General features: G+C 40.4%; 2 protein-coding genes across 5 annotated transcripts in view; one reads left to right on the forward strand and one right to left on the reverse strand.

Annotated features, from left to right (window-relative positions):
- Positions 1–16,067, reverse strand: part of MBTD1 (mbt domain containing 1) — a 28,940-nt gene extending 12,873 nt beyond the window's left edge. Inside the window, exons 1-7 of one of the 3 annotated variants that reach the window (XM_080356359.1) lie at positions 15,870–16,067; positions 13,266–13,454; positions 8,256–8,457; positions 6,990–7,129; positions 6,052–6,166; positions 5,875–5,957; positions 249–366 (exon numbers count right to left, since the gene is read on the reverse strand). In XM_080356359.1, coding sequence (XP_080212485.1) covers positions 249–366; positions 5,875–5,957; positions 6,052–6,166; positions 6,990–7,129; positions 8,256–8,409 — 610 coding nt within the window. In that variant the 5' untranslated portion in view covers positions 8,410–8,457; positions 13,266–13,454; positions 15,870–16,067. Of the gene's footprint in view, positions 1–248; positions 367–5,874; positions 5,958–6,051; positions 6,167–6,989; positions 7,130–8,255; positions 8,458–13,265; positions 13,771–15,869 lie in introns of those variants that run through there. The other 2 variants (XM_080356360.1, XM_080356358.1) reach the window with 2 other exon arrangements.
- A 517-nt stretch (positions 16,068–16,584) lies between these two features.
- Positions 16,585–25,393, forward strand: UTP18 (UTP18 small subunit processome component). 2 transcript variants are annotated; one of them, XM_080356396.1, is made up of 14 exons: positions 16,585–16,949; positions 17,113–17,237; positions 17,344–17,439; positions 17,978–18,057; positions 18,275–18,360; positions 18,975–19,124; positions 19,951–20,125; positions 20,449–20,549; positions 21,354–21,444; positions 21,655–21,778; positions 22,594–22,768; positions 23,417–23,559; positions 24,043–24,099; positions 24,770–25,393. In XM_080356396.1, exons 1-13 carry the CDS (start codon positions 16,590–16,592, stop codon positions 24,065–24,067), a joined length of 1,731 nt encoding a protein of 576 aa, XP_080212522.1. In that variant the 5' UTR covers positions 16,585–16,589; the 3' UTR covers positions 24,068–24,099; positions 24,770–25,393. The 2 variants fall into 2 exon arrangements, with proteins under 2 accessions (XP_080212522.1, XP_080212523.1); XM_080356397.1 differs by having other exon boundaries at positions 18,975–19,100.
- Positions 25,394–26,047: the final 654 nt, after the last annotated feature.

Below are 26,047 nucleotides of genomic sequence, written 5' to 3' on the forward strand. Positions count from 1 at the left end.
GCTATTAGACCATTTCCTATCTCCTCACTTTGCCCTGTTCTTAGGTACTCTTAGACAATTTTAAGAAAAAAACAGGCATCCTCGAGCTTCCCTGAAGCCTCTTTAGTGGAACATAGCGACAGTGCTAACACATACAGAGCCAGTACCAGTGTTCTACCAACCAGGTGGCCACTGACTAAATTGTTACTATAGCTCCCTTCACATCGTTATTTTGATTATTTTAATAACTTCAACTAAAATATAGTCACCTGCTAATTTTACAATTCCAGCTATCCAGAAGACTTTGGTAGGTAGGCTGCAGTCAGTGTTTGGAACCTCCACTCGCACTCCTTCTGAGATGTCACCCCAGCATGTCCCCATAGGTGCCTGTCATTCAAGGTAGGGGGAAAAAGTCACCAGCCCACCATAGGAAAATACCGTTTTTTTTGTTATATTAGTGTTTTACAAGCAACTTTAAGACAAAACAATTAATACGCATGATAAGACACAAGCATATGCTTAGAAAACAGTCTGTGAAAACCTAGTTTGGTTTTGATTTGAAGCTCATGTGTAGTGCTGTAATTGTACACAGTTGTTACTGTGTATTTCCTGCAAAAGCTACAGGATTCTATGTTTAAAAATCTGTAAAGCACAAGCACAAATTGCAAATACTCACAGGTCAGCTTTATTCTACTATGTTTCAACTAGGTGCAAGCTACCGATTTTCATTGAGGGTGCTGTAACTGCTCTGCAATTCTACTTGCAAAAAATCTTTACATTCTGTAGATCAGAAACATTCCTGAAAAAATGCCTAACAGTTACTTCTTGAATCTATTCTGACAATTTATTATGGTGGGAGGGTTCATCATCCACCAGTTCACATCCTCTCAGAGGAACAGGCTTTCATATGACCCGCAAGTGACCACTTAATCAAGCAAGCAAAAAGAATAGACAGCAGAGTGACACCTTTGTAACAAATGCCAAAGGAAACGCACAGCCAGGTTCCCCACACGCAGGTCTGACGGCTTAGACTAATGTGTTAGTAGCAATATGAAACACAAGCTTGATGAACTATTAAGGATTTGAGGAAACAAACAGTTCACTGTCTCAAGAAGAACACTGTGTTGAACAGAGCACCATGAAAAGACAGGCAGAGATGGTATTGTTGAGATATCAGAAATGCACAGTGCCAAAGAATCTCAAACCTTAGACAACTGAAATTACATCAGCAACAACACAAAAAATGACTGAGTCTACATTAAACTAGAAACCACCAAGAAAATTTGGATTTGAGGTATTTTAGAACAACGGTCACATCGATTTTAATGTTTTCTGAGAAAAATAAATTCTAAGCAGTTCAGAGAACATCCAGGTATCACAGGAGCAATCGAAGAGTCCTCTGGTCAGAGCACAGCGGGTGGTTTGTGCTCTAAGGCTGTGTCTCATTGACAAAGCTCTTTGCAAGCATGGGGAACCTGGCATCTCAGGGGCAACAGCCTCCAGCTTCACAGAATTTTGGCTCGGAGCTGCCAGCGAAGCAAGTTGGGTTCATGCTGAATGACTGGAAATAACGATACTGGGATTCTGCTGCCAATCGGCAATCGCCAGACAGCAGCACTAAACGCAAAAATGTATCTTAATGAGGGACACCCCTCACTAATAGAAATATTTGAGTCTAGGCATGCAAAACTTAAAACTAGTTTTAACTATTGAAGGAAAAATAAGTTACTGCAAGTATGCCAGTTTCTTATTCTTGAAGCCTGGTCTCTTCATGTTCTGCTATGTCCCATCTACACCAGCCTAGACTGCAGAGCTCTTTTCTGCCATCTCATAGACAGAGAGAAAAAAGCAACTTGAAAGATGACGGCTTATTTTCACACACAAAATATGCAGAAACAGCTTCTTAATCAAGTCTTATTACATATTCGCTCTCATCTCTAAATTGCTATGTGTAGCTTTTTGAATTGAACTGGGGAAATAAACTTCTCAAAGTGCTTATTTTAGTAAATCTTGTTGCCTTGTATAGAGATATAGATGAGGCCAACCAATAAAAAAATAGCAGTGCTGAATAATTTCATAATCCAGCGGCACTTAATTGAAATATATTTTACTGCCTGCTCATCTATTCCGTTGATTCAGACAGAAAAGTATATTGAAACACTTCATTTCACATGGACTGGTAATGGAAATGTCACACTTATTTCTAGAGCGTGGATTGGTATAGAGGAAAATAGCAGAAAGTTAAATTTGTCCTTGTCTGTGAAAATATTGGTTCTGCTAGTTCTCCTACACCAATCCATATGGCTCACCCTTTAGAAGAAGGAAGCCATCCTGTGTAGCATCACTATTGAAATGCCAGATAACATGACTGTCCTGAAGTGATGGTTTACAGTATACCTGCTATACTGCACCAGCTTTTTGTTTTGGTTTGTTTTTTTCTCTCCACTCATTATGAACATTCTTAAGTAAGGAAGACTGGATAAACCAGGGCTATAACAGCCATCTTCCTTCATGTCTCCTCTGTCTTCATCCGATTAATCAATCAACATTTGCACAGCGCTTTGTCAAACACAAAGCGCTATGTAAGAGTCAAATCTTATTAATCTGCTGGCTGGAAGGGTAACTCTGAAGTCTGGATTGGCATAGTGCGAACTAGCAGAACCATAATTTACAGGTAAGAACAAATTTACCTTTCAGACTCTTGACGAAGAGATCCACTTCGTGTCACTCCCAAACAAGATCTGGTTCATCGCTTCCTGCTCCAGGAGATGACCTGGGAGGGTTTGTCTGCAAGGGAAGGTGCCATCAGGAAGGTCCCATTTGAGACGAGCACCTCAAGGCTCAGCATCCCCACGACTCGCTGAACGAAGATTTCGTGGGTTAAATAACTGGCTTCTAAAGGTTTTGGATGGCACTGACATTACCGTTAAAAGCCTGGTTCAAGTTTCAAGTCTGAAATCATGGCAGAGTCATGCTACCGATTCCCAAAGTGTAAAGATGCTGTGCTGAGACCTTGCGTGTGAATGGTACCCCCACAGAAGGTGATGCCAGAGAAGACAATGTGCAAAGGGGCTCGAAATGACAAGTTTGAAACAAAGCACTGCCACCTGGTGTAAAATCCTGGAAATGCTCCTTTAGAGCAAATTATTTATTTAAATAACAGAAGAAAACAGGAGAATATTTCTGCTCAGAATAAAATTAAACTGGAAGAAAGACTGAAAAACTTAACTTCAGAAAAATGTGCATCTCACTAGCACCAGAGTGGAAAAGAATAATTACTATTAATTGTGCATTAAGTTGCACGTTAAGTAGTACTGACAAATGACTCAAAGTACCGTATTTGCTTTCACTTCTAGGAACGGTTTGAGCTACTAAAAGCAAACACAGAAAAAATTGAAAACCATCTAGAAGAAAATGAAATTGGAATGCAGGTTAGCAATGAGCATCTTACATGTCATTAGGCTATAACACAATATTAAAAACATTAAATTAAGAGTTTTCCTCCCTGCATCAGCTACTGCTGTGTATCTGATTAATGCAATTCAACAAAAAGAAAAAGCTGCAAGGGGCACAAATTGTAATACTAGCTTTGCCACAGAATTCCTGCATGACAAAAAGCAAAGCAGCTTCTCTATCTCATCTTCTGAGCTGAAAACAGACATAGTTCCTCTATTGCTACTGAATATCATCAGTGTTACTCAACACTGAAGTCTGGAATGAAAGTAACAGGGAAGTACAAAAGCCACATTAAGGGCATCAAAAGACTTTGAAATTAATCCTTCTCATACACAGAAAGACATAAGAGAGAACTTCAAGATGTAAATGTTTTAATTCTAAAATGTTACTCTTTTAAATTGAAGAGGAAATAACTCCCCAGACAAAAAAACCAAACAACCAACCCTGATCTGGGAAAACTACATTAGACCTGAAATACTCAAGTATGCCAGGTTATTAAAAAAGTTAATCACTAAGCCAAATCCCACAACTTATAATTCCCTTGAATTTACTTTATATTGATCCCAATGCTCCCTATCAAATATCCATCCACATACACCCAGTATAACCAGATAGACATCTAGAAACAAATTTAAGGGTAGATGTATCACGATTTTACTGCCAATTCAAAACTTGTGTTTTGAATAAAAGAAGCTTTATATATTCAGTCTCACAGACACACACAACATGCATGGAATCCATAATATGGATGGTAAACAAACATTAAATAATGCAAAGTTTTATGAATCAAAGCAATATAGTACACAGAAAAAAATAGCAATAATCTCTCCAGACAGACAAAAAGAGTTTCTTGTAATTATCAAAGGAGAGTGGGAGAGAGAGATAAGGATCTAACAAGAAAGTACTAATGCATTTTCAGATTTCAGATTCTGACTGGTTTAAATAATACAATTTTCAAAGAAATAATTACAGTCAAACCAAATGCAAATCGTGTCCTTGTAATACTAATGTCCACCAAACCAGTAGAAAGCTCCAAAGCAGATTGCAGGAGTTGCCCTTAAAATCAGGCTTAGCAGCACTGCTGCCATGTAGCTTGTGAACATTTTCAAGGTAAAATATGAACGCAGTACTGTATCTGTTCACTTCACGAATGAAGCAGCGAGAAAGGGAGACATAACTCCTTTCAGAGAATGCTGTAGCATAATTTACAGGTGACCGAACTATTGTAGCTGTACCCTAATTCAAGATGCTGTACATCATGAAGCATTTCTTGTTGTAGCAGCACAGCCCACATTATCAAACAGAACCTTTTGATATGGACTTATGAAATTACTTACTACAGCATGGACATAAGCGTGAAAGGAAACTGCAAACATGCTCGCTTAAGCACGTGGAATTTGATACAAATTCACCAAACTATGTGATGGAAGGCTGGGTTCTGGGCAGCCCCCGAGCATAAAGGGGCTATTCACAAAGTGCCAACTGCCCAGAGCCCTCAGCTCCGATGGATTTATGAATCAACAGGGCTCAGCATGAACTCCTGAAGCGGACAGAAAAATACGTCTCTCTTCTCCCTTATGGACAACTTCCATAAAACAAAATGTTTTGACAGCAATTTTCATCAGATTATTTTGAGCAAAATAAAACTTTCATGGGGTGGAACACTTTGAATTCCTAAATGAAAAAAAAAATGCTGCAAAAAACACTTCCTGTCAGAAAGTTTTTACTTAAGAAATTACTCATAATACTTTAAACAAGATCAGGTAATTGGAATTTAACACATACATTAAAGACAGATGCTGCTAAATATCTTCTCATCTCCTAATTACATTCTGTAATGACTGAGGACTTTGTTTGGAATTTTTGTAACTCTAATACAAAGAAAACCAACCTCTTCAGTTTCAAATTTATAAAAAGCCATCATTTTTCTCCATTTCAACACCATCTGGCAGCATGACTGATAGAGAACCTGACTAAAAACTAAGAAAAAACATCCCAGATCCAAATATGTAACCTAAAGATCAGTTTGACATAACAGAGCAAGCCTGACTCAATCTAAAAAGCCTTTTGAAACTTTTTCTAATGCTGCATGACCTGGTTGGCTTGGTCCTTTGCAGCACATTCGATGGATTTTGTGCCTTTAATTTGAGAAAAAATACTTCAGAAACGTTTAAGAGTCTTCCTTTTACTTTTTAGTTTGCTTATGAGGGCACGTATGATGACAGCAACTGGTAGCGTTCAGGATGGTTTTAAAGGACAGATGAAAACAAACATATATGTCTAAAAACAAGTCATATTAACACAGTTTACAATATAAGTCTCACAATCCAAGGTTACAAAACAAACTTGCATAGGAATGTTTTGCAAAAATGAATTGAAGAATCACCATGGACTCTCACACACACACCAAGGGACAGCACTTTATTAAAAAATACGTACGTGTTTAAAGCAGGTAACAGGAGCTGCTGTAAAGCTATTGCTATTGATGTAGTTACCCCAGCTGAAGCCTTCCACAGGGACAGCTGCAAAGAGGAAGGTATTTTGTTTAGGAAGCTGCTAATGAGCCACAAATCTTGTATTACCAAGGATTTGTTTCAGCTGTTTACATGGCATTACCTGCTTTAGTCTTTGCCTGGTTTTGTAAAGTTGCTTGGTACTGAGCGTATGCTGCTAATTTAGCCACTAAGGGTTGTTTTTGTAGAACTTTAGCCTTCTTTGTTGGAGGTTTACCCTAAACCAAAGAAAAGCTAAGTAAATAAAGCCTTTCCAAACACCCACTGGGAAATTTCCATAGGTGTAGCATATTTCTGATACATTTAACTAAAATTAGAACACCACAGAATAGAAGTTGACTAAGTATCACAAAACTACATGTAATATTAAATAAAGTTAAAAACCAGTAGCAAAGAATGTCCAAAAGATGGCTTTTGTACTAGTATTCCAACTTGAACAGCATTATAGATTCATTGTTGTTTACCTGAAAAATAGATATCTTTTAAAAGCAGGTCAAAAGGAAGAACTTTTCATCTCATTTATACCAATGCAATTTCTTGGCATTTGTTGCAGTGAATTTGAGATAGGACGTAATATTTCCTGACATTTCTATCTCTTTTCTTGAATGTTACAAATATAACTTCATGATTGTTTGATTAATATTTTAAGTGAACAGAAAAAAACTCTTTTTGGAAATCTGTACAGTTCAGAAAACCCTCAAAACCAAAGCACAACAATGCTACATAAACCTTTACACCCTCTAAAGCCAGAAAGTATCTTGGGTATGAGATGCATAGAATTTCGAGTCACTGCATATGTAGACTGTACTTTTTCTTGCAGCAGAAACGAAATAAGGAGTCACTATTGTCTCTAATTTGCTCTGCTGAACAAAGTAATTTGTTCAAGACTGATACAGTTTTGAGTTTTGGCTTACACAAATCACTCATGAAAATTTTAATATGTTAAGAAACTTGACTTATCTTAAAACATCATGCAAGTTTTACAAAGGTACACATTTTACACATGCTATAGTAAGTATAGAAAGAAAACGGTGTCTGTACCGCTACCTGAAGTCTGGCCAGAATGCTGGCCTTCTTGGAGTTCGATGAGTAGCTTCTAGAGCACGACACACTGCAAAAGCGTTTTGTTTTAGAGTAAAAAGCGTCGCGGACACCAACCATTCCACACATCTCGCATGTAGCTAGACAGAAGAGAGAAAACATCAAGTGTCAAGAGTGTAATCAAGATCTCAGTAAAAATCCAGAATAAAGACGACCAAAGGAAGGTCCTGTAGGTGGCACCACCAAACAGTTGCTTAGAGTTTGAAGAGACTTGCACAGAAAAATAAAGTAACACCACAAGTGTCAGTGAAACACTAAGAACCTCAAGTTCACTGGTGAAAAAGTGCCTTTTTCTACTCTCTATTAATTTTACTGCTGGTAGAAGTGAATGACCCAGCTAAATCAGTTTAAGCTGATTTTTGTGGTTCTCAAGGAAACGTCTGCTTTGAATTGGGGTCTGCCAACCTTGATATCCTCTAAATATTTAATACTTCCAAGCTGAAATAAAATCAGAACTCTTCTTTGATTCATAAATTAGTATCCTCAAAGTACCCTAGGCCACCACTATTCTCTTCTAGCTGGAATCATATGCTTCGGAGGCTATAGCGTCACCCACAGAGTTGTTTCGTGATGAATATGAGTTTGTGACCAACTTATGCCAATGAGACAACATCAAGATTCTACCCAGAGAGAGCTCTACTAATCACTAATGATTTTGGCTAAAATATTTTTCCCCGATGATAAAAACACTCTTCCTTTTGTTTTGTCAATTTTTTTCCCAGTATTCTCCAGCTCAGAGCTGGTGGGTGGTGAACAGGTACACACTAACAGGCTTTATACAGTAGCAGCAATGAACTTTTCTAGTACAGGAAGAAATGTATCTGAATATATTGTATATATAGCATAAAGGGTAGAGAGAATACATGCCCAAGCATAGAGAGAACACATTGACATTTTCCTCAAATAATAAAGGCAATGTACATGAAAACATACACATACATGTGCATATAAAAACACCACACAACTGATGGGAGGGCAGATGTTCCCATGCTATTTCTTTCCTTAGAGAAGGATTCAAAATTTACCTTATTTCAGTTTAGCAAAAACCAAACAATTTTCCTGCCCAAAACCAAACCAACCCAAACCCTTCAGCTGTTCTGGTCCATTTTCGATCAGGACCAACATGTGGGATTGGACCCTCACAACTCACAGCACGGGCTGAAAAACAAACATCAAGCTCTTTGTACCCATGCACCACACACTTACCCATGCCAGACTTGCCATCTGGATAAGTATAGACCTGTCCATTATTCTTTATGATAGGGAGACTGGATGGCAAAGGAGAAACCTCCTCTTCACTCTCTTCTGAACTGGAGCTGCTGCTCGTGTCCTCACTACAACTATCATAACCGTCAAACATCCCGAATGAATCGCGTCTTTTCCTTTCTGCTCGTGAAGTATGTTCTGTCTAAAAATTAAAGAAAACAACCAACCAACAAAAACCCCAAAGAACAGCAGAGCATTCTGAATGCAAATATTTCAAAGTCAAGTTTCAAAAGCTTCAAAAGTCAAAGTCAGCCTTCAAAAGATGTATTAACCAACTGCTCTATCAGGACAGAGATATGAGCCATATATTGCCAATTAACTTAATATCAGTAGAGTCAAAATGAGCCAATTTTTGGTATTGTGATATACAGGAATAAAAATCTCTCTCACGATCCACTGTGAATACACAGTAGCAGTCCATACATTTCCTTTTCTTGGTATCTTCAGAGTTCATTAATCCTGACATGCTGAATAACGACAGGCACACAGATCTTACATGCAAATGAGCACATTCCAGATGGCTGCAGCCAATTTCACTAAAATTCATTCATTTGAGAAAGCTGGGCAGAGAAAAGGCAGTTCAATCAAGAGGACACTGTTCCCCAGGACCAGAAACCAGAGCGGATCTCTGCTCTCACTGCCCTGTGGGGTTAGCGATAAATCAGCTTCCCTGTGATTCACTTTCTCACGTGTGGCACAGGAACACCTCTCTACCTCACCGGGATATTCTGAGGATTAATACATTAACAATTATGAAGAGCTCAGTTACTATGGCAATAGGGTCTGTATAAATGCTAAAAGATAGAAAGGTGACTAATTTGCCACTGTCATATACAAAAACTTGTTATATAATAGAGTTTTTCCTGTAACCAGAAAATCCAGAGGTCAAAAAACCCCATACAATTTTGAACAACATATAACAGGTCATTTCCAAACACATTAAAGAAGTATAAACAATAGATTAACTGATGTCTTTTTTCTGCTGCACATCCAATACATGCATTTTAATACAGTGACAGTTTTCACTTTATAAATATCTTACACAGCTCTACTGAAACAAGGCTCTGCTATGTGAGCTGACCTCATTAAGCTAAAAATACAATAAATTTCAAAGTATTTTCATTATACTTAACAGTATCCACTAAGTTTGAGGGGAAGTAACAGATGAAGAGAAGACAAAGAAAAATTCTACAATGGAAGCACAAGTTTGGAGAACGAAGTACAGCCAAGAAAAAAAGAATACTAAGAAAAGCTTTACCTCTACCTCCTCTTCCAAGAGATAATTTTATTTTTTTAATTTGCAATGACTTTAAAATAACAGCATGTGATCAGACTTTGCCTTCTTAAATTGCATTTGGATTCATAGCTTTAAGATTTCACAGTAATTCCCCAAATCCCTTTCCTAGAGAGTATATGCCTGAACATCTTTATTGTTGGATCTCATCCGAGCCTTTTTCTGCACTGCTATCCCTTTATTATAATATCCTCTATTCTCCTCTGCAATCTGACTAAATCCTATTATGGAAGGATATCCTTATAGTTAAAAGGGAAAACTGACTTCCACGCTGACCCAATCCTAGAACTCAATAAGAAAATAATAATTAAAAAAACCCACAACACAACTCGCACAAAACCCAGTAAGCACAAAAGGTTGTGCAATAAGGTGAACAAATTTAAAGCACTAAAAGCAGCTTTGAAACAAAAAGTCAGTGTAATGTTAATTACGCACATGTTCCTCAGTGAACAATTCAAAACGATGTTAAAACCAACCAAAGCCTAGGATGGGGCATAACTTGACATCTCCTTGGAGGAACCAGCATCTGCCAGAAGTAGCTGGGGTAACAGTCACAGTCATTAACCACTGAGTGATGGCAGAACCAAAGCTCGTCCTGACCTGCACTGGGAACACCTCTCACCTGGACACTACTACTGATGCTACTGGCCAACAAGAGGCAAGATCAGTTATTTGTGTGTGCACGTGTGTGTAGGTGAAGGCAGAAGTTGAGCACAACGTTGCCATGGATACGGTGTTCTGCGAACAGCGGCAGTAATTTACAGCTCAGAACATGAAGACTCATCATCTTCTTAGAGATTTCACAAACTTCTCAATGCCTCACAATATTTAACTTTCCCTGACCACAGCTTCAGGTAAGGAATCAAAAGCCACACCATATTTCCCAATGGTAATGCCAGAACACCTTGACACCTTTTATTGTTATGGGTGGATATTAGTGGTGTCTCGGAGTACGTGGGCAGGATCTTCCTCATTCACTCACCCTCCATCAATCAGCTGAGCTGGTTTCACTGAGAGATTAGGGCCTCATCCCACAAAAAGGAGAACTTGAACCCTTTAGCTGCAGCACAAGCCAGTCTCAGAACATCTTTTCTCCATTCCAGCCTGGAGGCCTTGGGCCCCACAGGGTAGTTCTGCTCTGCCCAGCACTGTGCTGGCTGAGATGTGAAATGCTGGAGGGGCTCAGAAGGACGAGAAGCACAGGCCGGTCCCAGTGCCTCCAGGAGAGCAGCTCTCCAGCCAGCTCTGCCTCACAGCAAAGAGGGGACAGAAGAATCGGGGGATGAAGGACCAGCCGCATCGAGGGAAGTCAGAGCACTGCGTGCAATTGCGACCTTGGTTACCGCAACAGCGCGGCTGGCTCGTTTGGTTGGTGGTTCTTTTACATCACATATGTTTAAAACCTCAATATTACTGCCAAGCCCTCTTTGACAAAATATCCACAGGTGAGAAAGAAAACGTTTTCACTTTATGGAAAGTTGGGCCCTCCACTAAGAAAATCATCCTTCAGCATCACACAGGTTCCCAAATAGCAAGGACCAAGTTTGTGGAGTTTAACCACGCTGTTGAAACAAGTCTCATGTATCACCTTTCCATTTACTTTATATTGGGCCAAACTGTCCCAGTTCAAGTTATGAGCAATTCAAAACAGCAGCTTTGCTTGTTATTTTAAAATAATACCATAGTTTTTTTATAAAACATTTTAATCCAACTTCTTGCCAGAAGATAACCATGTCTGCCAGATAATTTATGTAGGACATTCTTAATGTTAATTTTTAGTTGTTATCTGGATTATAATTCTGAGCAAATTACTCAAAACATCTTTTGTGAGACTCAGAAAAGATACAGTTTTGCAACAACAAAAAAAAAAAAGATTATGTACTTAGTGTGCAGAAGGAGGTGGAAGTTAGGGAAGAAGACGTGCCAGTACCTATGCTGGAATTTTGCTAGAGCAGATCAAGACATTTCTATTTTGATAATAAACACCCCTAAGGTTCTTTTTAACCCACGCTGAGACACAGCACTTATAGAAACAAGCGAACAACATGTGGAATCTCCAACAAGCCTTCCTGCAGAAGTCAGGGGTCCTATTTTTTGCAAATCCTAACATCCGAAACAGAAAGCTGAGGTAGAACTCTGAACTCAAAGGTCAAAAATGGCACCCTGCCAAAAAGGACAACTCCATCACTAATAGTGTCTGCTTGTACATTAAACAGAAGCAATGCACACACAAAAGAACAAGACAAACTTTCAGGCATACTGGCTAAGGCTTATTTTCCTAATGAGATTACTGGTTCCTCAACAGGAAAGATTTTTAGAGCCACACAAAATCTAGCATAAGCGAGACTGGCGAATAAGCCTGTATGACTATTTGCTTGGGGGTTTTCTCGCATACTTTTCTTTATTGAAGGGATGGGTGGAGAACGGAACTCTCAAGAACTCCTTTCTTATTCTGCCCAACTTCCCATTTTCCTGTTCTTCCTCTCCTCCCTGTGAATACTTGGCAACAACGTGTTTTTGAGAAATACTCTTAATTAACTATTGCACAGGGCAAATGGTACAGTAAAAGAATATAGTTAAAGAAACTGCTTTCCCTAAAAGGAGGATGGCAAATCTATACAAATATGAAAAATAACTAGTTTCTCTCTCAATTAACGTATAGTCATATACATATACAGTTGAATTTGGTCACCACATTACAGCATACATTCTCTGAGCATAATTACTCTTTCTGCATAAAAAATTGGTCACAAAGGGCAAACAATGCATGGCCAAAATACAACATAAAACAACTTAGTATCAATTAGACATCAAATACTTAGGAAATTGCTTTAGTGTCTTGACTAGGCTCAATTATTGGCAAAATTTACATGAAAGTGCTTTGAAGGTGAAAACTTGCTACAAAAAATACCCCATTATTAAGTAACCAAACTACTTCCTCCCAGGTGCATCCAAGTCAAAGGTGGATGACCCACAACAGTCACAGAAAGGTTTCAAACCACTCAAAATTGTTGTTGTTACTACCGATGAATTTGGTGTTCAGAAAAGTAGCAATTTGGAGCTTTGAGTACAGGAGCTATAGCTTAACAAAGGCACCTATACAAGAGGCATCACTTTCTATATTCAGATCCAAACCCCAGAAATGTGACAGAAGTTCAGACAGATGGTATCTGAGGCCAAGGTCAACAATGAGGTCACCACAACCTTCGAGTGTGATAAGATACATTCACTTTAACCACATATCCTTAACAGATCATACACTTCCCATAGTACATTTCCACGGTGGTATTACATTTGATGCACAGCTTTTGTTTTGAAAATTTCATTAATGTTTCATGCTACAAGCTTAGTTTTAGCTCTGGATGTTGGTATTAAAGAAATAAGATGATGGAACTAATTTATTACAACTCTTCTGAATGTAAGCTGGCCAAAATAATTTAGTGTAGTAATATGAGCTTGCCCCCTGTGGAACTGAAGTCTAATTGTGCCTCACAGCATGACAAAAAAAGAAAATTCAAACATGGTATCAATTTAAAGAAAACATACTTTCAGCTTTCAGTAAAAACAAACAAACAAAAAAAACCCCAAAGTTAAACACCTTGGGATTCCTGGAAATCATAACCAACCAAACTTACTTTTTTATATAAGCAACTCACCTCTATCTGGAAATGTGCCTTCCACTCTTATTATAAGTAAAATCTCTGCTGGAAAATTACAGAAATGTTTTTTCCTGTCTCTTCATTTGCTATGTATGACAGCATTTTGTCTGAAGCCAGTTTCTGCTGTGTGCCAATGGTTTTGTCCATAGCCTCTTCCCCAGGGGTTTTCACACAAGAGGGGAGACTCTTTCATAAAAAAATATATCAAATTAGCAGGCAATTTTGGAGGGGGGTTGTGATGATTAATATGTGAAATATCTGAGTTTCAAGAAAACTGAAAATCTGTTACAAACTCCTTTATGTTTCTACAAAGCCCTTCTAGGAGTATCTGGAAGAGGCAAATACTTCACTTTAAATACTGTGTTAACATTAAAAAAAAAAAATCAATTTAAATGTAAAAAACATCCCCAAAACCACCACCAACCCCAAACCAAAGTCTTCAACAGCTGAATTCATTCCATGTGCTCAGAGCCAGATGCAGCAAAATATCACACATGCCCCGATTGTACTGACTTACCTGAGAAATGAAGGTATGCAGTAGCAGTTTGCAGAAGGTATCAAAAGCCTTGCAAAATTAAATCAAATTTTAGATGGTAAGAGAAATGAAAGCCAATCAGAGGGAACTTTTGTACACGCTATCTTTACTGCCACAGTCACCTCACTCTTTAGGGAACAGCAATGACGAGAATTCTTACTTCCAGTCTACAATCCTTTTGCACATGCACAAGGCTACACACTCTAGAACAACACTAAACTGCTCTTGTGGCATAAACAAAAACTTCCATATAGGAGAGTGGAAACAATGAGTAAAGACTACCAAGTTTGATTGCTTTTTTAAAGGAACATATTGGTTTAGTTCACATGTTATGTTCCAGATTAGACTCTCACAGCCTTCCTGTCCCACTCCCTACAAGTCAAAATCAGACTTATAAATGGATATGGCAAACAAGTAAATGCAGGTCCTTAAGCCTGCAAAATAATCTTAATTTAAAATACAGAAAACCGCCCTACAGCTGTTGGTTTTATCTGGTTTTAGATGTGAAAAATCACAATGGCTGCCACACCCACATCTTAAATCCTTATTTTAAAATTAATTACTTTTCCACATGCAGCAGTTTTTACCATGATCAGCATATGCTTTGTATCCTTTTAGTAGGATTTTTTTTTTTAAGTCACACTGGACAGAAATCACTACAGTTTAAACATTTCCAGCAACAACCTGAAAGCGAAACTAGTTTCACAGGTTTACTGCTCCTCACATTAAGAACAAAGTCAAAATATGAACAGCCATAAAAATTATACAGAGGGAACAACTGGATGCAAAGAATCCTGAACTTTTGAAGTGTTACTATTAAAGAACACTCTATAGCGCTTGAAATGAGCACGACTGGAAAAGTAAACCTTAAAGGCTTTAACTACAAGAGGAAGTTGCTGAAAAAACAGCACTTGTGTGGACCACCAAGAGAAGTGTGTCCGAGTGCGACTGGATTGCTAAATACGAGATAATCTAAAACTTTTTACTACCTGTCCTGGTTTAGAGTTGGGAGTTAATTTTCTTCTTAGTAGCTGGTATAGTGCTTTGTTTTGGATTTAGTCTGAGTGCTGATAACACACTGATGTTTTAGCCGTTGCTCAGCAGTACCGCAGCTAAATCAAGGACTTTTCAGCTTCCCATGCTCTGGCAGCAAGGAGCTTCACAAGGAGCCGGGAGGGGACTTGGCCAGGACAGCGGACCCAAGCTGGCCAAAGGGATTTTCCATTCCATGTGCCATCACGCTCAGTATAGAAACTGGGGGGAGTTGGCTGAGGGGGCGATGGCTGCTGGGCACCCATCAGCAGGTGGTGAGCAACAGCACTGTGCATCACTTGTTTTGTATATGCTTCATTCATCATTACTACTATTGCTACCTTCTCTTTCTGTGCTATTCAACTGACTTTATCTCAACCCACGAGTTTCACTTTTTTTTTTTTCCCTTTCTTTTTTCGCCCGATTCTCTCCTTTATCCCGCTGCGGGGTGGGAGGGGGGCGAGCGGCTGTGTGGCCTTTGGCTGCCTGCCGAGTGAAACCACAACACTCCCCATCCCGGCAGGAAGAAGAAGAGGAGGAAGGAACTCCCCCCATCCTCCCCCGATCCATCCCAGCCCCAGCGGGCCGGGGGGGAGCGCAGCGCCCGGCCGGGATCACAACAAAGGGGGAACCGCCGCTCCACGTGCCCGCAGCTCCCGCGGGGGTGACAGGGGATCATCCACCCACCCCCGGCTCCCCCCGCACCTCCCAGCCCCAGGGGGGCTCCTCCGCTCCCCTCGATAAACTTTCCGCGCAGAACGGCAGCCCCGCTCCGCAGCCCGCGGGGCCCGCCCGGCGCAGCCCCCGCACCCCGGGCTAGCAGCCCCTTCCCTCCCGTAGAGCCGCCCCCGCTCCCCGAAAAAAGCCGGAGGGTGCCGGAGCTGCTCCCCTCCCACACAGCCCCGGCCGCCCCCAGCACACGCACCGAGGGGGATCGCTCAGCCCCCCAGCCCCGCCGCCCCCCTCAGGCGCTCGCCCCCTCAGCGGGGCAGCCCCCAGCGCGGTTACCGCCTCACCCCGGCTGCGGTACTCACCAGGTCCTTTGTGTTTTCCATCAGGCCCTCATGGGCAGGAGACGCCCGCTTGCCTCTGCCCCCTCCCCTCGGCTCGGCCCCCTCCGCCTGCCGCCTCCCCCTGCGAGGGGCCGGGCCCGGCGGGGCAGGAGGCGGCCTGGAAAGTTCAGCCTCTCACTCAGCCGGAGAAAGAAACCCAACTCCCTGCGCCGGAACATCAACAACATTAACGTACCGCCCGTGCGCAGGCGCGGCGCCCGGCCCACCGCGCGCCCTCATTGGGCTCCCAGCTGTTTGGGGCTTCCTCGCTCGCCGTACCCCCTCTGGGAGAAACCATTCGGAAAAGAGGGGGTTCAGCGGCAGAGCGGAGGCTGGGGAATAAAAACAGCCCCGCTGCGGGTTGCCTTGCCTTTCGCTGGATGGCGACAAGGGAGGAGCGGCTGCTGGGCCGCCGAGGAGGGGTGGTTGTTGTCATCCGGGGTGAGGGTCCCCCCCTGAGAGCATAATGGAGCGGCCCGACCGTGGGACGCGTCACGTGGAAAGCGGGGTGGGGGAGCGGGAGGAAGGCAAAGAAAGGAGGGCACGTGACAGCGTCTTGAGGGCGGGGACGTGGCCGGGTCACGTGGGCTGAGGAGGGGCAGCGGCGTGAGCCTATCACGCCCGGGGGCGGGGTAAAGGAGGGGATCACATGGCCAGCGCGCACGTGTTCCGGTTCCGGCGACTGCGGCTCCTTGGATAGCGATGGGGATCGTAGCGGAGGCGCCTCGGGCGGGCCCGGCAGCGGCCGGAGCGGCGCCGAGGAAGAAAACGAAGAAAGCAACGAAGCAAATAACGAAGAAAATAACGAATAAAATAACGAAGAAACCAACGAAGAAAATAAAGAAGAAAACTATGAAGCAGTTCCAGCCACGGGCGGACGCGGCGGCAGCCGAGCGGGAGGCCGCTCAGCAGGCGGCAGAGGAGGCGGCCCGGCGCGCCCGGCACCTCAGCGCCCTGTCCCGCCCGTCGGGCCCGGAGCGGGAGCTGGAGGAGCTGGTGTTCGGGGACAGCCTCAACGTGGAGGAGGACGAGCTGCTGCAGCGCCTGGCCGGCCCCCAGCGGGTAGGGCTGGGCCCCGCGGCCGGTCCTGGGCCCGGGGAGCGCGGGGGGGGGCGGGTCCTGCGGCCCTGGGCAGGGACTGGGGAGGGATTCGGCTCCCGGTCCCCGTCGCCGTGTCTGTCATCTCCCCGTGACTGGGCTAAACGGGCGGTTTGGTTGTTTTCAGCGTGAGGCTGCAGAGAAAAGTGCGTGGAGAGACTCCAGCGATTCGGAAATAGAAAATGAAGCAAAAGGTCAATTGCTACCTAAAAAACCAGCCTGGGTGGATGAAGATGATGAAGCTGAGGAAAAGTAAGTTCAAGTTTGCCCATGGGAATGACATGTCACACTCAAGAGTGACTGTAAGTGGCTTCGGTTAGAATGATCCTCATGTTCTGTGTGTTTTTTTCTCCTCTAGTGTTGATATGACTCATAAGTATAGGAAAGATTTCATGAAAAGTGATGCTGAGAAGGTACTTACTAAGAAAAAGCTAAAAAGACGACTTGAAGAACAGTGAGTTTCATTAATGTTTTTGTGGCTAACTTTATTAAGATACATTTATGTGACATTCAAAGTAACTTTTTACCTACTGCATTGATTTGTCTTGTTTAAATCTATTGCTTCTTGCAATACAGTATTTTTAAATCCAAGATAATATCAAGAATAGTAAATAAAATAGACATTAGCATTGCATAGACTAATTTGTTTAATACTTGGTTTAGTAAATGTGTGCAAATTTCTATCCTAGGGTGTTATGCCAGAAAATTTTTATAGTGATATCTTGCTTTGTAAATAGGATGATAAGAAGATAGTAGCTAAGTATGGTATATAAGAATGAACTGAAATATGAATGTAGTTAGATAGTAAAGCAGAACTTCAGATGTTTTTGTGTTGCCTCGGCTTTAGCAGGTATTGCTCCTAAGAACAGGGCTTTGATGTTTGGTATCAATGTTGCTTTAGATTTACATTCAGGAGATAGACAAAACATGGAAAGCACAGTAAAACTTTTGGGTTTTTTTCTCCTCTTCCTCCCTTCCTCTTCTCTCACCAGGTTTCAGCGAGCTATGGGAGGAGTTCCTGCCTGGGCTGATTTAGAAAACAGGAAGAAATCCAAAAGGACTGCAAGTGATGGTAAATGATCTCATTACTATTCAAATAAATGTTTGTATGTTTCCCTCTTCATCTCCTTATAATTATTTTTTATGTTTTCTCATTTCAGTACTGTGATAACATGCTGGATGAGTTGCTTTATTCCTTCTTTCAGTGTGCTTTGTTTCCATAAATTTGTGGGGTGTGATATGTGAGTGTTTGCGTAATTAGTGTTTTCAATGTGCTTTGTTTTAATTAGGTGAGAGTGATGAAGAGAATGATTTGCTGTGCAGGACTGGCAACTTTATATCAAACTCGGAGTCCCTGCCAAGAGGTATTCTGAAGGTAAAGGCAAACCTTATCTTTCCACCTCAGTTTGACCTGTATGCATGCTGTGACCTCTTTGCTATTTGGGCAGTAAGATCATACGAATTTCTTCTTTGTTTCTGTAAATGGAAACTCTAGAGAGTAAACAGTTGGACAAATTGGATAGTTCACCTCTTGAAAGCATGAAACAATAAATTGAGATGTATGGTTTGACATAAGAAGTGTATTCTCTGAAGTAGTGTCTTGTAGGATTTTAATTTCTGGGAAGGGTGAAATTATCCCATAACTTTGAGGCTGCTGAAATGGTCTTTGAGAAGTGACAGCCTTAAAAGAGTGTTTTTACACTGTCTCTTCTACAGGTATTTCAGATGAGTCAGAATACAACTGTTTTTACACGGACTGTTAATTTTGAAGTCAGTAGCAAGGCTGGCTGGTTTATCTTACGTGTACGCTGCTGCATTGAAGCAACTGACTGTGTATATGTTCTGTTTATGTCATGCTGTCTGGAAGTTCATTAGAGGGTTTGAGATCTTGGTCTTGTTGAATAAAGAGCAATTAAATTGGTTGTTTGATCAGTATAAGCAAAAATGTGCCAGTTGTGTTGTTTTTAATCTGCTTGATCTGTGTTCTAGATGAGCACCTGCTTACCTGCCAATCAGGAACGTTTTGCTAATGGAAAGCTGGTGACTGTGCAGTTTCATCCGTCTGCTCAAGTAGTGATGACTGCTGGGCATGATCGATCTGTGTCCCTCTTTCAGGTGAAGAATTTCAGTCTATGCTATGTAAATGGCCACTAATACGGAATCTTTTTTTGGATAAGTATACCTGAAATATACACCTGGAATGACAGGCTTTCCTCTCTTCCTGTGCACGTGGGGTTGTAACATCTGTGGTTACAGCAGAACTTGCTTGCTTAAAGGCATCTTGTTGGAAGAAATTTCCATCTGACTTCATACCAGCCCCTTCCAGAGTGTAGGCAAACTTAGTTGTATTAGAGTTTTGAGTTGAAGTTTTGTTTTTAAAAATATATGGTTTTAAGCTTTGCAGTGATGAGGGCTAATGAGGTATTTTTTTCCTTAAGTTCTTTGTAAAGCCTGTAGTGTGAGAAGCTGTCCCCTTTCATTTAAAACTGTAATGTTGCTGAGAAATAATTTTGAGAGTGGAGAGACTGTACTGCAGCAGGAGCTGCTCATCCTGGGACACTCCTGCCCTGCTTCTCTGAAAACTAAAGATCATAACTGTATTTAGGAGCTTTCAGCATGGCCCAGCACCAGTGAAATGATCAAAGACAGAAGTCGGATTTGCAGTTCGCACGGGGGTGCAGGAAAGAAGAATGCAAAGCCAATGTTTCTGTTCAGAAAAGCACAATAGAGTGATTATTTGAACAGAGCTTGGACGAGACAGGGAAGGGAAAGAGTGTGAAGTAGATCTGGGAGGTCTGGGAGTGTCTGATATATGGGGTGAGGAGGGTTGTTTGTGGACTGGGAAGAGAGGAAGAGATTAATGCTTCAAACTAGTGTTCCTCTTAAAGTCTCTTGTACTGGCTGGTTGATATGACTATCTAAAGGTATTTGGCATGTTCCTTAATATATTTTTGTTTGTTTGAAGGTTGATGGTATAAGGAATCCAAAAATACAGAGCATCTATTTGGAGAGTTTTCCAATCTATAAGGCTTGTTTCAGTGTTGATGGAGAACAAGTTATAGCCACTGGTACCCACCATAAAATGTTCTTTGTGTATGACATGATGAGTGGAAGTATCATTCCTATAGAGAAAATAAGAGGTACGTTTTATAGTGCTTTAAGTGTCTGGGCATAGTTGAAGCTGTCCCCAGTAAGGGTAGCATATGAATTTGCTTTAAAAAATTGGTGGTGGGAGTATTTTTAACTTCAGGGGTCTTTACTCAAGTACCTTTAACTTTATTCTGTCTAAACTATTGAAAGTTAATTGTCACACATAAATAAGGTTGAGTTGTAGTTTACTGTGACTGAGTATTGCAGAAATGAAAAGCTGAAGTGGAGTCAGGTCTTATTCATTGTACCTCTGAGTGTTAAGGAAAATAATAAATTATACCTATTTGAAGTTCTTAATCTCTCTTATTTAAAGGTGTGGAGGAAAGATTTCTCAAAAACTTCGAAGTCTCTCCGGATGGATCATTTATGCTTCTAACTGGAACTTCAGGTTACCTCCACTTGTTGTCAATGAAGGTAGTTTCTCTTCATGCTTCATGTAGCTTCAGTTTCTTGGTATCTTTTTTCCTTTTGAATCTGCTTGCTTATATTCAATCTGAAAAAAAATCATCTAGCTTTCAGCTGAAATAAAGTATGAGGCATACTGTGACAGCGTTCAAAATGACCTGCTGAATCATCTAACTGGAGCTTTAGGAAATTTTGGGGTGTCAAAGAATTTTTTTCTTGACTATACAGTTCTCTTTGGAACTAGTGGAGTTAAGGCCGGAGTTTCATGGGGTTTTTAATCTGCCACTGGAAAAAGTTATATCTCAATGTTGTATTTCAGCTGATTGCACGAACACACTGCACTGGCAGAAGGAATGGCCTCAGAGTGGAAATGGGCATCGAGGGCAGGAGAATTACATGGCTGCTTTTTTGGGAATAGCACCACTGCATGCTGGTGTATTGTGTTCGTGAATCGTGCCATCTACTGTGATTCATAATGCATACAGAATTTTTTCAGTTAAATTTTTAAATGCCATATGATGGCAGCTGGATCTGTTTTATACTTTAAACTTTTAAAGGAAGTTCAGTTCTATTATATAATAAAGACCCTTTGGTGAGGGAGCGAATAAGTGTTTACTGAACTACCTGTAGTTGTACAATAATAAATTGGTCGTGGAGTTGTGCTCTGGTCTGTAGGCACTGAAAATGTTGATGCTGTTCTTTTAATGTCGGTGTAGCTAACTTTGAATTTTTGTGGGACAGGAGAATGGAAACAAATTTCCTACAGATTTTTTGGCAGAATCATTGTCACCATTGTTGTTCTTCATCCTATAGACAAAGGAACTGATTAGCACTATGAAGGTAAACGGAAGATGCACTGCATCTGCTTTCACTCCAGACAGCAGTAAAATATATAGCTATTCAAGTAAGTATTCTCTCTAACAGCACTAATGGTAATTCTGTTTAAATTATGTAAGTTTTTATAAATCTTTTATAGTATTACAAAGATAATTAACTATATTTTATAGTTGTAAATGAGCTAATGGTTGTCATCTAATGGGATTTATTTTACCAAAATACGCAATATGTTCCGTATATATGGTTTCTGTAATCTTCTACTTTATTCTGCAACCAGAGGAAGGTGAAGTTTTCATCTGGGATGTGAGAAGCAGAAAGTGTCTACACAAATTTGAAGATGAGGGTTCTTTGGAAGGAAAGTGCATTGCTGTTTCAAAAAACAATCAGTACGTGGCGTGTGGGTAAGTGACTTGGATTTGACAACTTCTTCCTATCTCATTTTGGAGCTTTTTAGTAAACTTATTGGTGGCTGGTGAGAGTGTAGGAACATGGAATAAGCTTAGTTTAATAAGGTTAGAGTGGAGGTGAATAGATTAATAGACTGTTTTGTGATGTGTACATCTGAAATAGTATAACACACTTAATATTGGTATCACTTCTAATATATTACTGTTGCCATATATGGGTTTAGCAGTTAATTTTGAGATCACACTGACTGAAATCAGAAGCTCTGCAGGACAAATATCAATTCAGGGTCTTCCCCCTTTTCTAGTTATCTTTACAACACTCCTGCGAGATAGCAGGTTAGCGTTGGAAAAGGTGCCTCAGCTTAAAGCCACAAGCTTGGAAGTGTGTCTTAAGTGTACTTACCAAGATGCAATTTCAGCTTGCGTATCAATTCCTTAAAGAGAGACTAGCAAGCACTGAAGTGCAGTATGCATTTTCTTAGCCCACTATAGAAGAGGATTTTCAAGTGGATTTACTCAGTATAAAAAAATGAAAAAGAACTTGCAATTATTTTAGAATAAATAGTTTTCATGCTATGTAAGAGATGGGCTTATCCAGGCTCTTCACAGTTAAATGTCTCTCTATATATAATAATAATAATAAGCCCTCCACTGTTATAAACTCCAAAGCAAAATCAACCTCCAAACAAAGTTTTGCTACAAACTCCAGTAAGTAACTGGAAATCATATTGAATGATGGGTGTAGATAAAAAGGTAATATGTATGTAAATGCTACTGCTTGGTATAATCTTTGTTAATTTCTTCTTTAGTTCAGCTTCTGGAGTTGTAAATTTGTATACTACTGATGTCTGTCTCAAAGAAAACCATCCTAAACCAGTTAAAGCCATAATGAACCTTGTTACGTCTGCTACATGTGTGACCTTCAATCCCACCACGGAAATTTTGGCGGTGGCTTCCCGTGAAGCTGATGAGGCTGTCAAACTGGTATGTTCAGGTTCTTTAGTGCAAGGGGTTTTTGTATCTTGATCAAAACTGTTCCTGGTGATATAATATAACTGGTTTCGAGCAGGTATGTGGGCTCAGAATTTGCTAGACTAAGCAGATCAGGACATGTACAAGATACTGTACATTTATAAGGAAATAATATTTTTTTCTTCAGGGAAATTGTTCTGAAAACAACATCTTACGCTCTAGTTTTTTTTGTTTTTCACCTTTTAAAAATGCCCTTATTTCAGTGCCGTTAATATACATCAGCAACACATCTGAATTTTCAGCTGGTGACTGTAGTGGTCTTACTATGTGGTGTTTTTCCCAGCTCATTAAAAATTTCACCAGCCTTGTCAGAATTCTGCCCAACAGCAGAACTGTTGAATTAATAGGAGGATATGGAAGCCTGTTTTTACTGACTTACATGTAATTGCTTAAAAGTTAATGAGTTGCAATAACTGGCTTCATAGTGTGTTCCCTGTACCTTGTTTCTCCAGTAGAACTACATGTAGTAGAGTGGTGTAGGATACGAATATAACTGAATGTTTAAACTTAACATAGACCTTCAATTTTAAATTTGTACTGTAAATTGAATTTTAGCGGCTTCTTCCTAACGGTTAGAACTAATGACCCATTTTTCAACAGGTACACATTCCTTCATATACTGTATTCTCAAACTTCCCAGTGTTCAGAAGAAAGCAGATTTATCTTGCTCAATCTATGGACTTTTCTCCCAGAAGTGGTTTTTTCTCTGTAGCAAATAACAAAGGCAAAGCTTTGTTATTTAGGTACGTACCAAGAAAGGTTCATTAATCCCAGATAACCTATTTAGATTCTGTAAGATGGGGCAGATTTTTTTTCCTCTAGTGTGGCAAGGGCAAGAAGTGGTAATAACTCAGACAGGAGTGTTTCTTTTTTTAAACTAAGTAACTTTATGTGATACTTGAAAAGCTTTGTATTTTTAATGAAAGATTTTAATGATTTATGAAGTCCAACAGGGAGAATTTATAAAAAGACTCACAAGCAAGTCTGTAAAAAAGTGAATAAATCTTGTGATTTGGCCTTTATTTGAACTTGAACTGCATATTATAATGGCACATGAAGTACATCTGGCACGTGGCTGATTGCTATCTATGCCACACCTGTGTTTCAGATGAGCCAAGAATACTCAAAGTGACGCTGCTGAATCATTGTTACTTCTTTGCATTGTTCACTCAACAGGTTACTGAAAAGTTTTTAATTTGTTTCAACTTTTTAAAAATTTTCTTTAGGCTGAAACATTATTCAGATTTTTAAAAGACACGGGAGAAGATGGACCAGTTACTGAGGTAAAAGTTGCACCAGAACTGTTGACAATGTTGTCTTGTAGGAAGTTACTTTCCTTTTGCTACCTCCACCACTTTATAGATGGCAACAGGAAGTTCCTAATACTGTGTTACCTGAAACCGTTCTGCCTGGATCACTCCTGCAGTCGGCTCTACGTGATGGTGATGGGCGAGAGTCAGGATTGTCTTGCCAGTCTCAGCTTTTCTATCAATACTCTTACAGGGAGTTGGTAGGAGAACTAAATTCTGCTCAGTCCTGTTGAAAGCAGTTTTAGAAATCTAAATATATTTAAATCAGACTCGTAGGCAGTGTAGTTAGAAAGAGCTGTAGGTTGGCAGATACTTGGCATGATCGTGGTCATGTAAGTGAGCCCACATGAGCCTGCACCATTTCAAATTTAGATTACAGAAATTACTGAAGTTTGAAGTGTAGCCTGTGCGCAGATTCAGTTTTATTGTGCACTTCAACCTCTTACTGGGAAGCTGGAAAGACCTGTAGCCTTGACAGTAATACAGTACTTCTGTTTGACCCAAAATGTGTGAATGATTGGAAGCTAAACTCATTCCAAATGGGAGCAGGTACATCCTCTGCGTGTTAAGCTTGCCTAAAATTTTGTGATGGCTAAATGTTTGCAAAATACTAACACCAATTTCTGTACTGATCTCTCCCCAGGTGTTGTAACCTACAAGTATGCTGATGAAATCAAACAAGTATTTTTATTTTATATGCAAGTTCAAAAATACTAATATCTGTATTTTTTAAATGTTGTTCCTTAATAAATGTACCTGATAAGTTTCCAGACAAGTTGTTTCAACTTTTTCCAATGTTTTGTGTAAGCACATGACTAACTAGACTTTAATGGTTGCCATTCAAGATGATGTCTTCCAGAAATGCTTAAATGTCTTTATTAGAAGCGTAGGACGCAGTGCTGAAACAGATAACATTCCTTTTGTGTAAACTGTAAGCTCTGCTCTGTGTGTTTAGCTTGAGCTTTTCTGTCAGTCAGATTAATTTGAGGCTGGCTTGGAAACAGCATTTTGCTGACTGGAGGAGCAAAGTGACCTGAAACCCTGGTGATGTGGGTGGTGCAGTTGAGCCCAGCTTAACAGTCCGGATGCAGCTTAAAGAGCCTGAACTGAAAAGTGAGAAATGCCACCTGCAGTTGTGCTTCCTGCGTCCTGCGTGTCACAAAGAACTGTGTAATGTGGTTTTAATTCTTAAAGGAAGGCCCCATTGTTGTCTTTCTGTGAAAGTGAAGTATCCTGAGTGTGACTTCATACTTTATTTTAAAAGAAACTGTGCAATTCTCATACCATTAGGGTCACCGAGCAAGGACCGTGTTACAGCTGTTGTTGCTGGTTCTTCATCTGTTGCCAAATATCACACCTCTGATCTCTCAAGTGACCACCTCTTTCTAAATGAACAAAAAGCCGACTAGGAATCTCCTACAATAAAACCCCTGCTTTGAGAATGAGTTGTGGCCAATATCTCTGTCCACGTGAGGGAGCTTTTTGGCCAGGAATATCAAGAGCCAAGGTGCTCCAGTAACCAGTGGTGAAGTCATTAAGCCTTCAGTGAAAGTGGCATTACAAAAGAGGTGCTCTGAGCATGAGAAAAAGCTAATTCTAGAACCCTGTCGAAAATTTTGAATATACAAGCCTGTTAAATTTTTATAATATTGGTTTTAAAAAATGGAATAATGTATTTTCTGATGCAATGGGTTTTAAAATGGCTTTGACAGTTTTTCACTGTAAAATGAGAACTTGATTTCACAAATTAGAGGAAAAAGCAGAATATGCTCTGGAGGCGTTAAATTGACTTCAGTGTTTAACCTTATTGCAGTGCTAAACCTAAAATAGAGGCTCTACAATGGAAGAGTAAAATTAAATCATAAGCACACTTTATTAAGGTGCTTGCTGCAGGATTCTTCGCTAATGAACAAATCTGGCT

This window comes from Nesoenas mayeri, assembly GCF_963082525.1.
Source record: "Nesoenas mayeri genome assembly, chromosome: 19".
Classification (NCBI taxonomy): Eukaryota; Metazoa; Chordata; class Aves; order Columbiformes; family Columbidae; genus Nesoenas; species Nesoenas mayeri.

Excerpts from the sequence above, each read along its gene's own strand:
- UTP18 (XM_080356396.1), top strand. The coding sequence starts at position 16,590 with ATGGGGATCGTAGCGGAGGCGCCTCGGGCGGGCCCGGCAGCGGCCGGA. Across the intron at positions 18,058-18,274 it reads CAAAAGGACTGCAAGTGATG|GTGAGAGTGATGAAGAGAAT; the intron begins GTAAATGATCTC and ends TGTTTTAATTAG. Across the intron at positions 18,361-18,974 it reads TGCCAAGAGGTATTCTGAAG|ATGAGCACCTGCTTACCTGC; the intron begins GTAAAGGCAAAC and ends TCTGTGTTCTAG.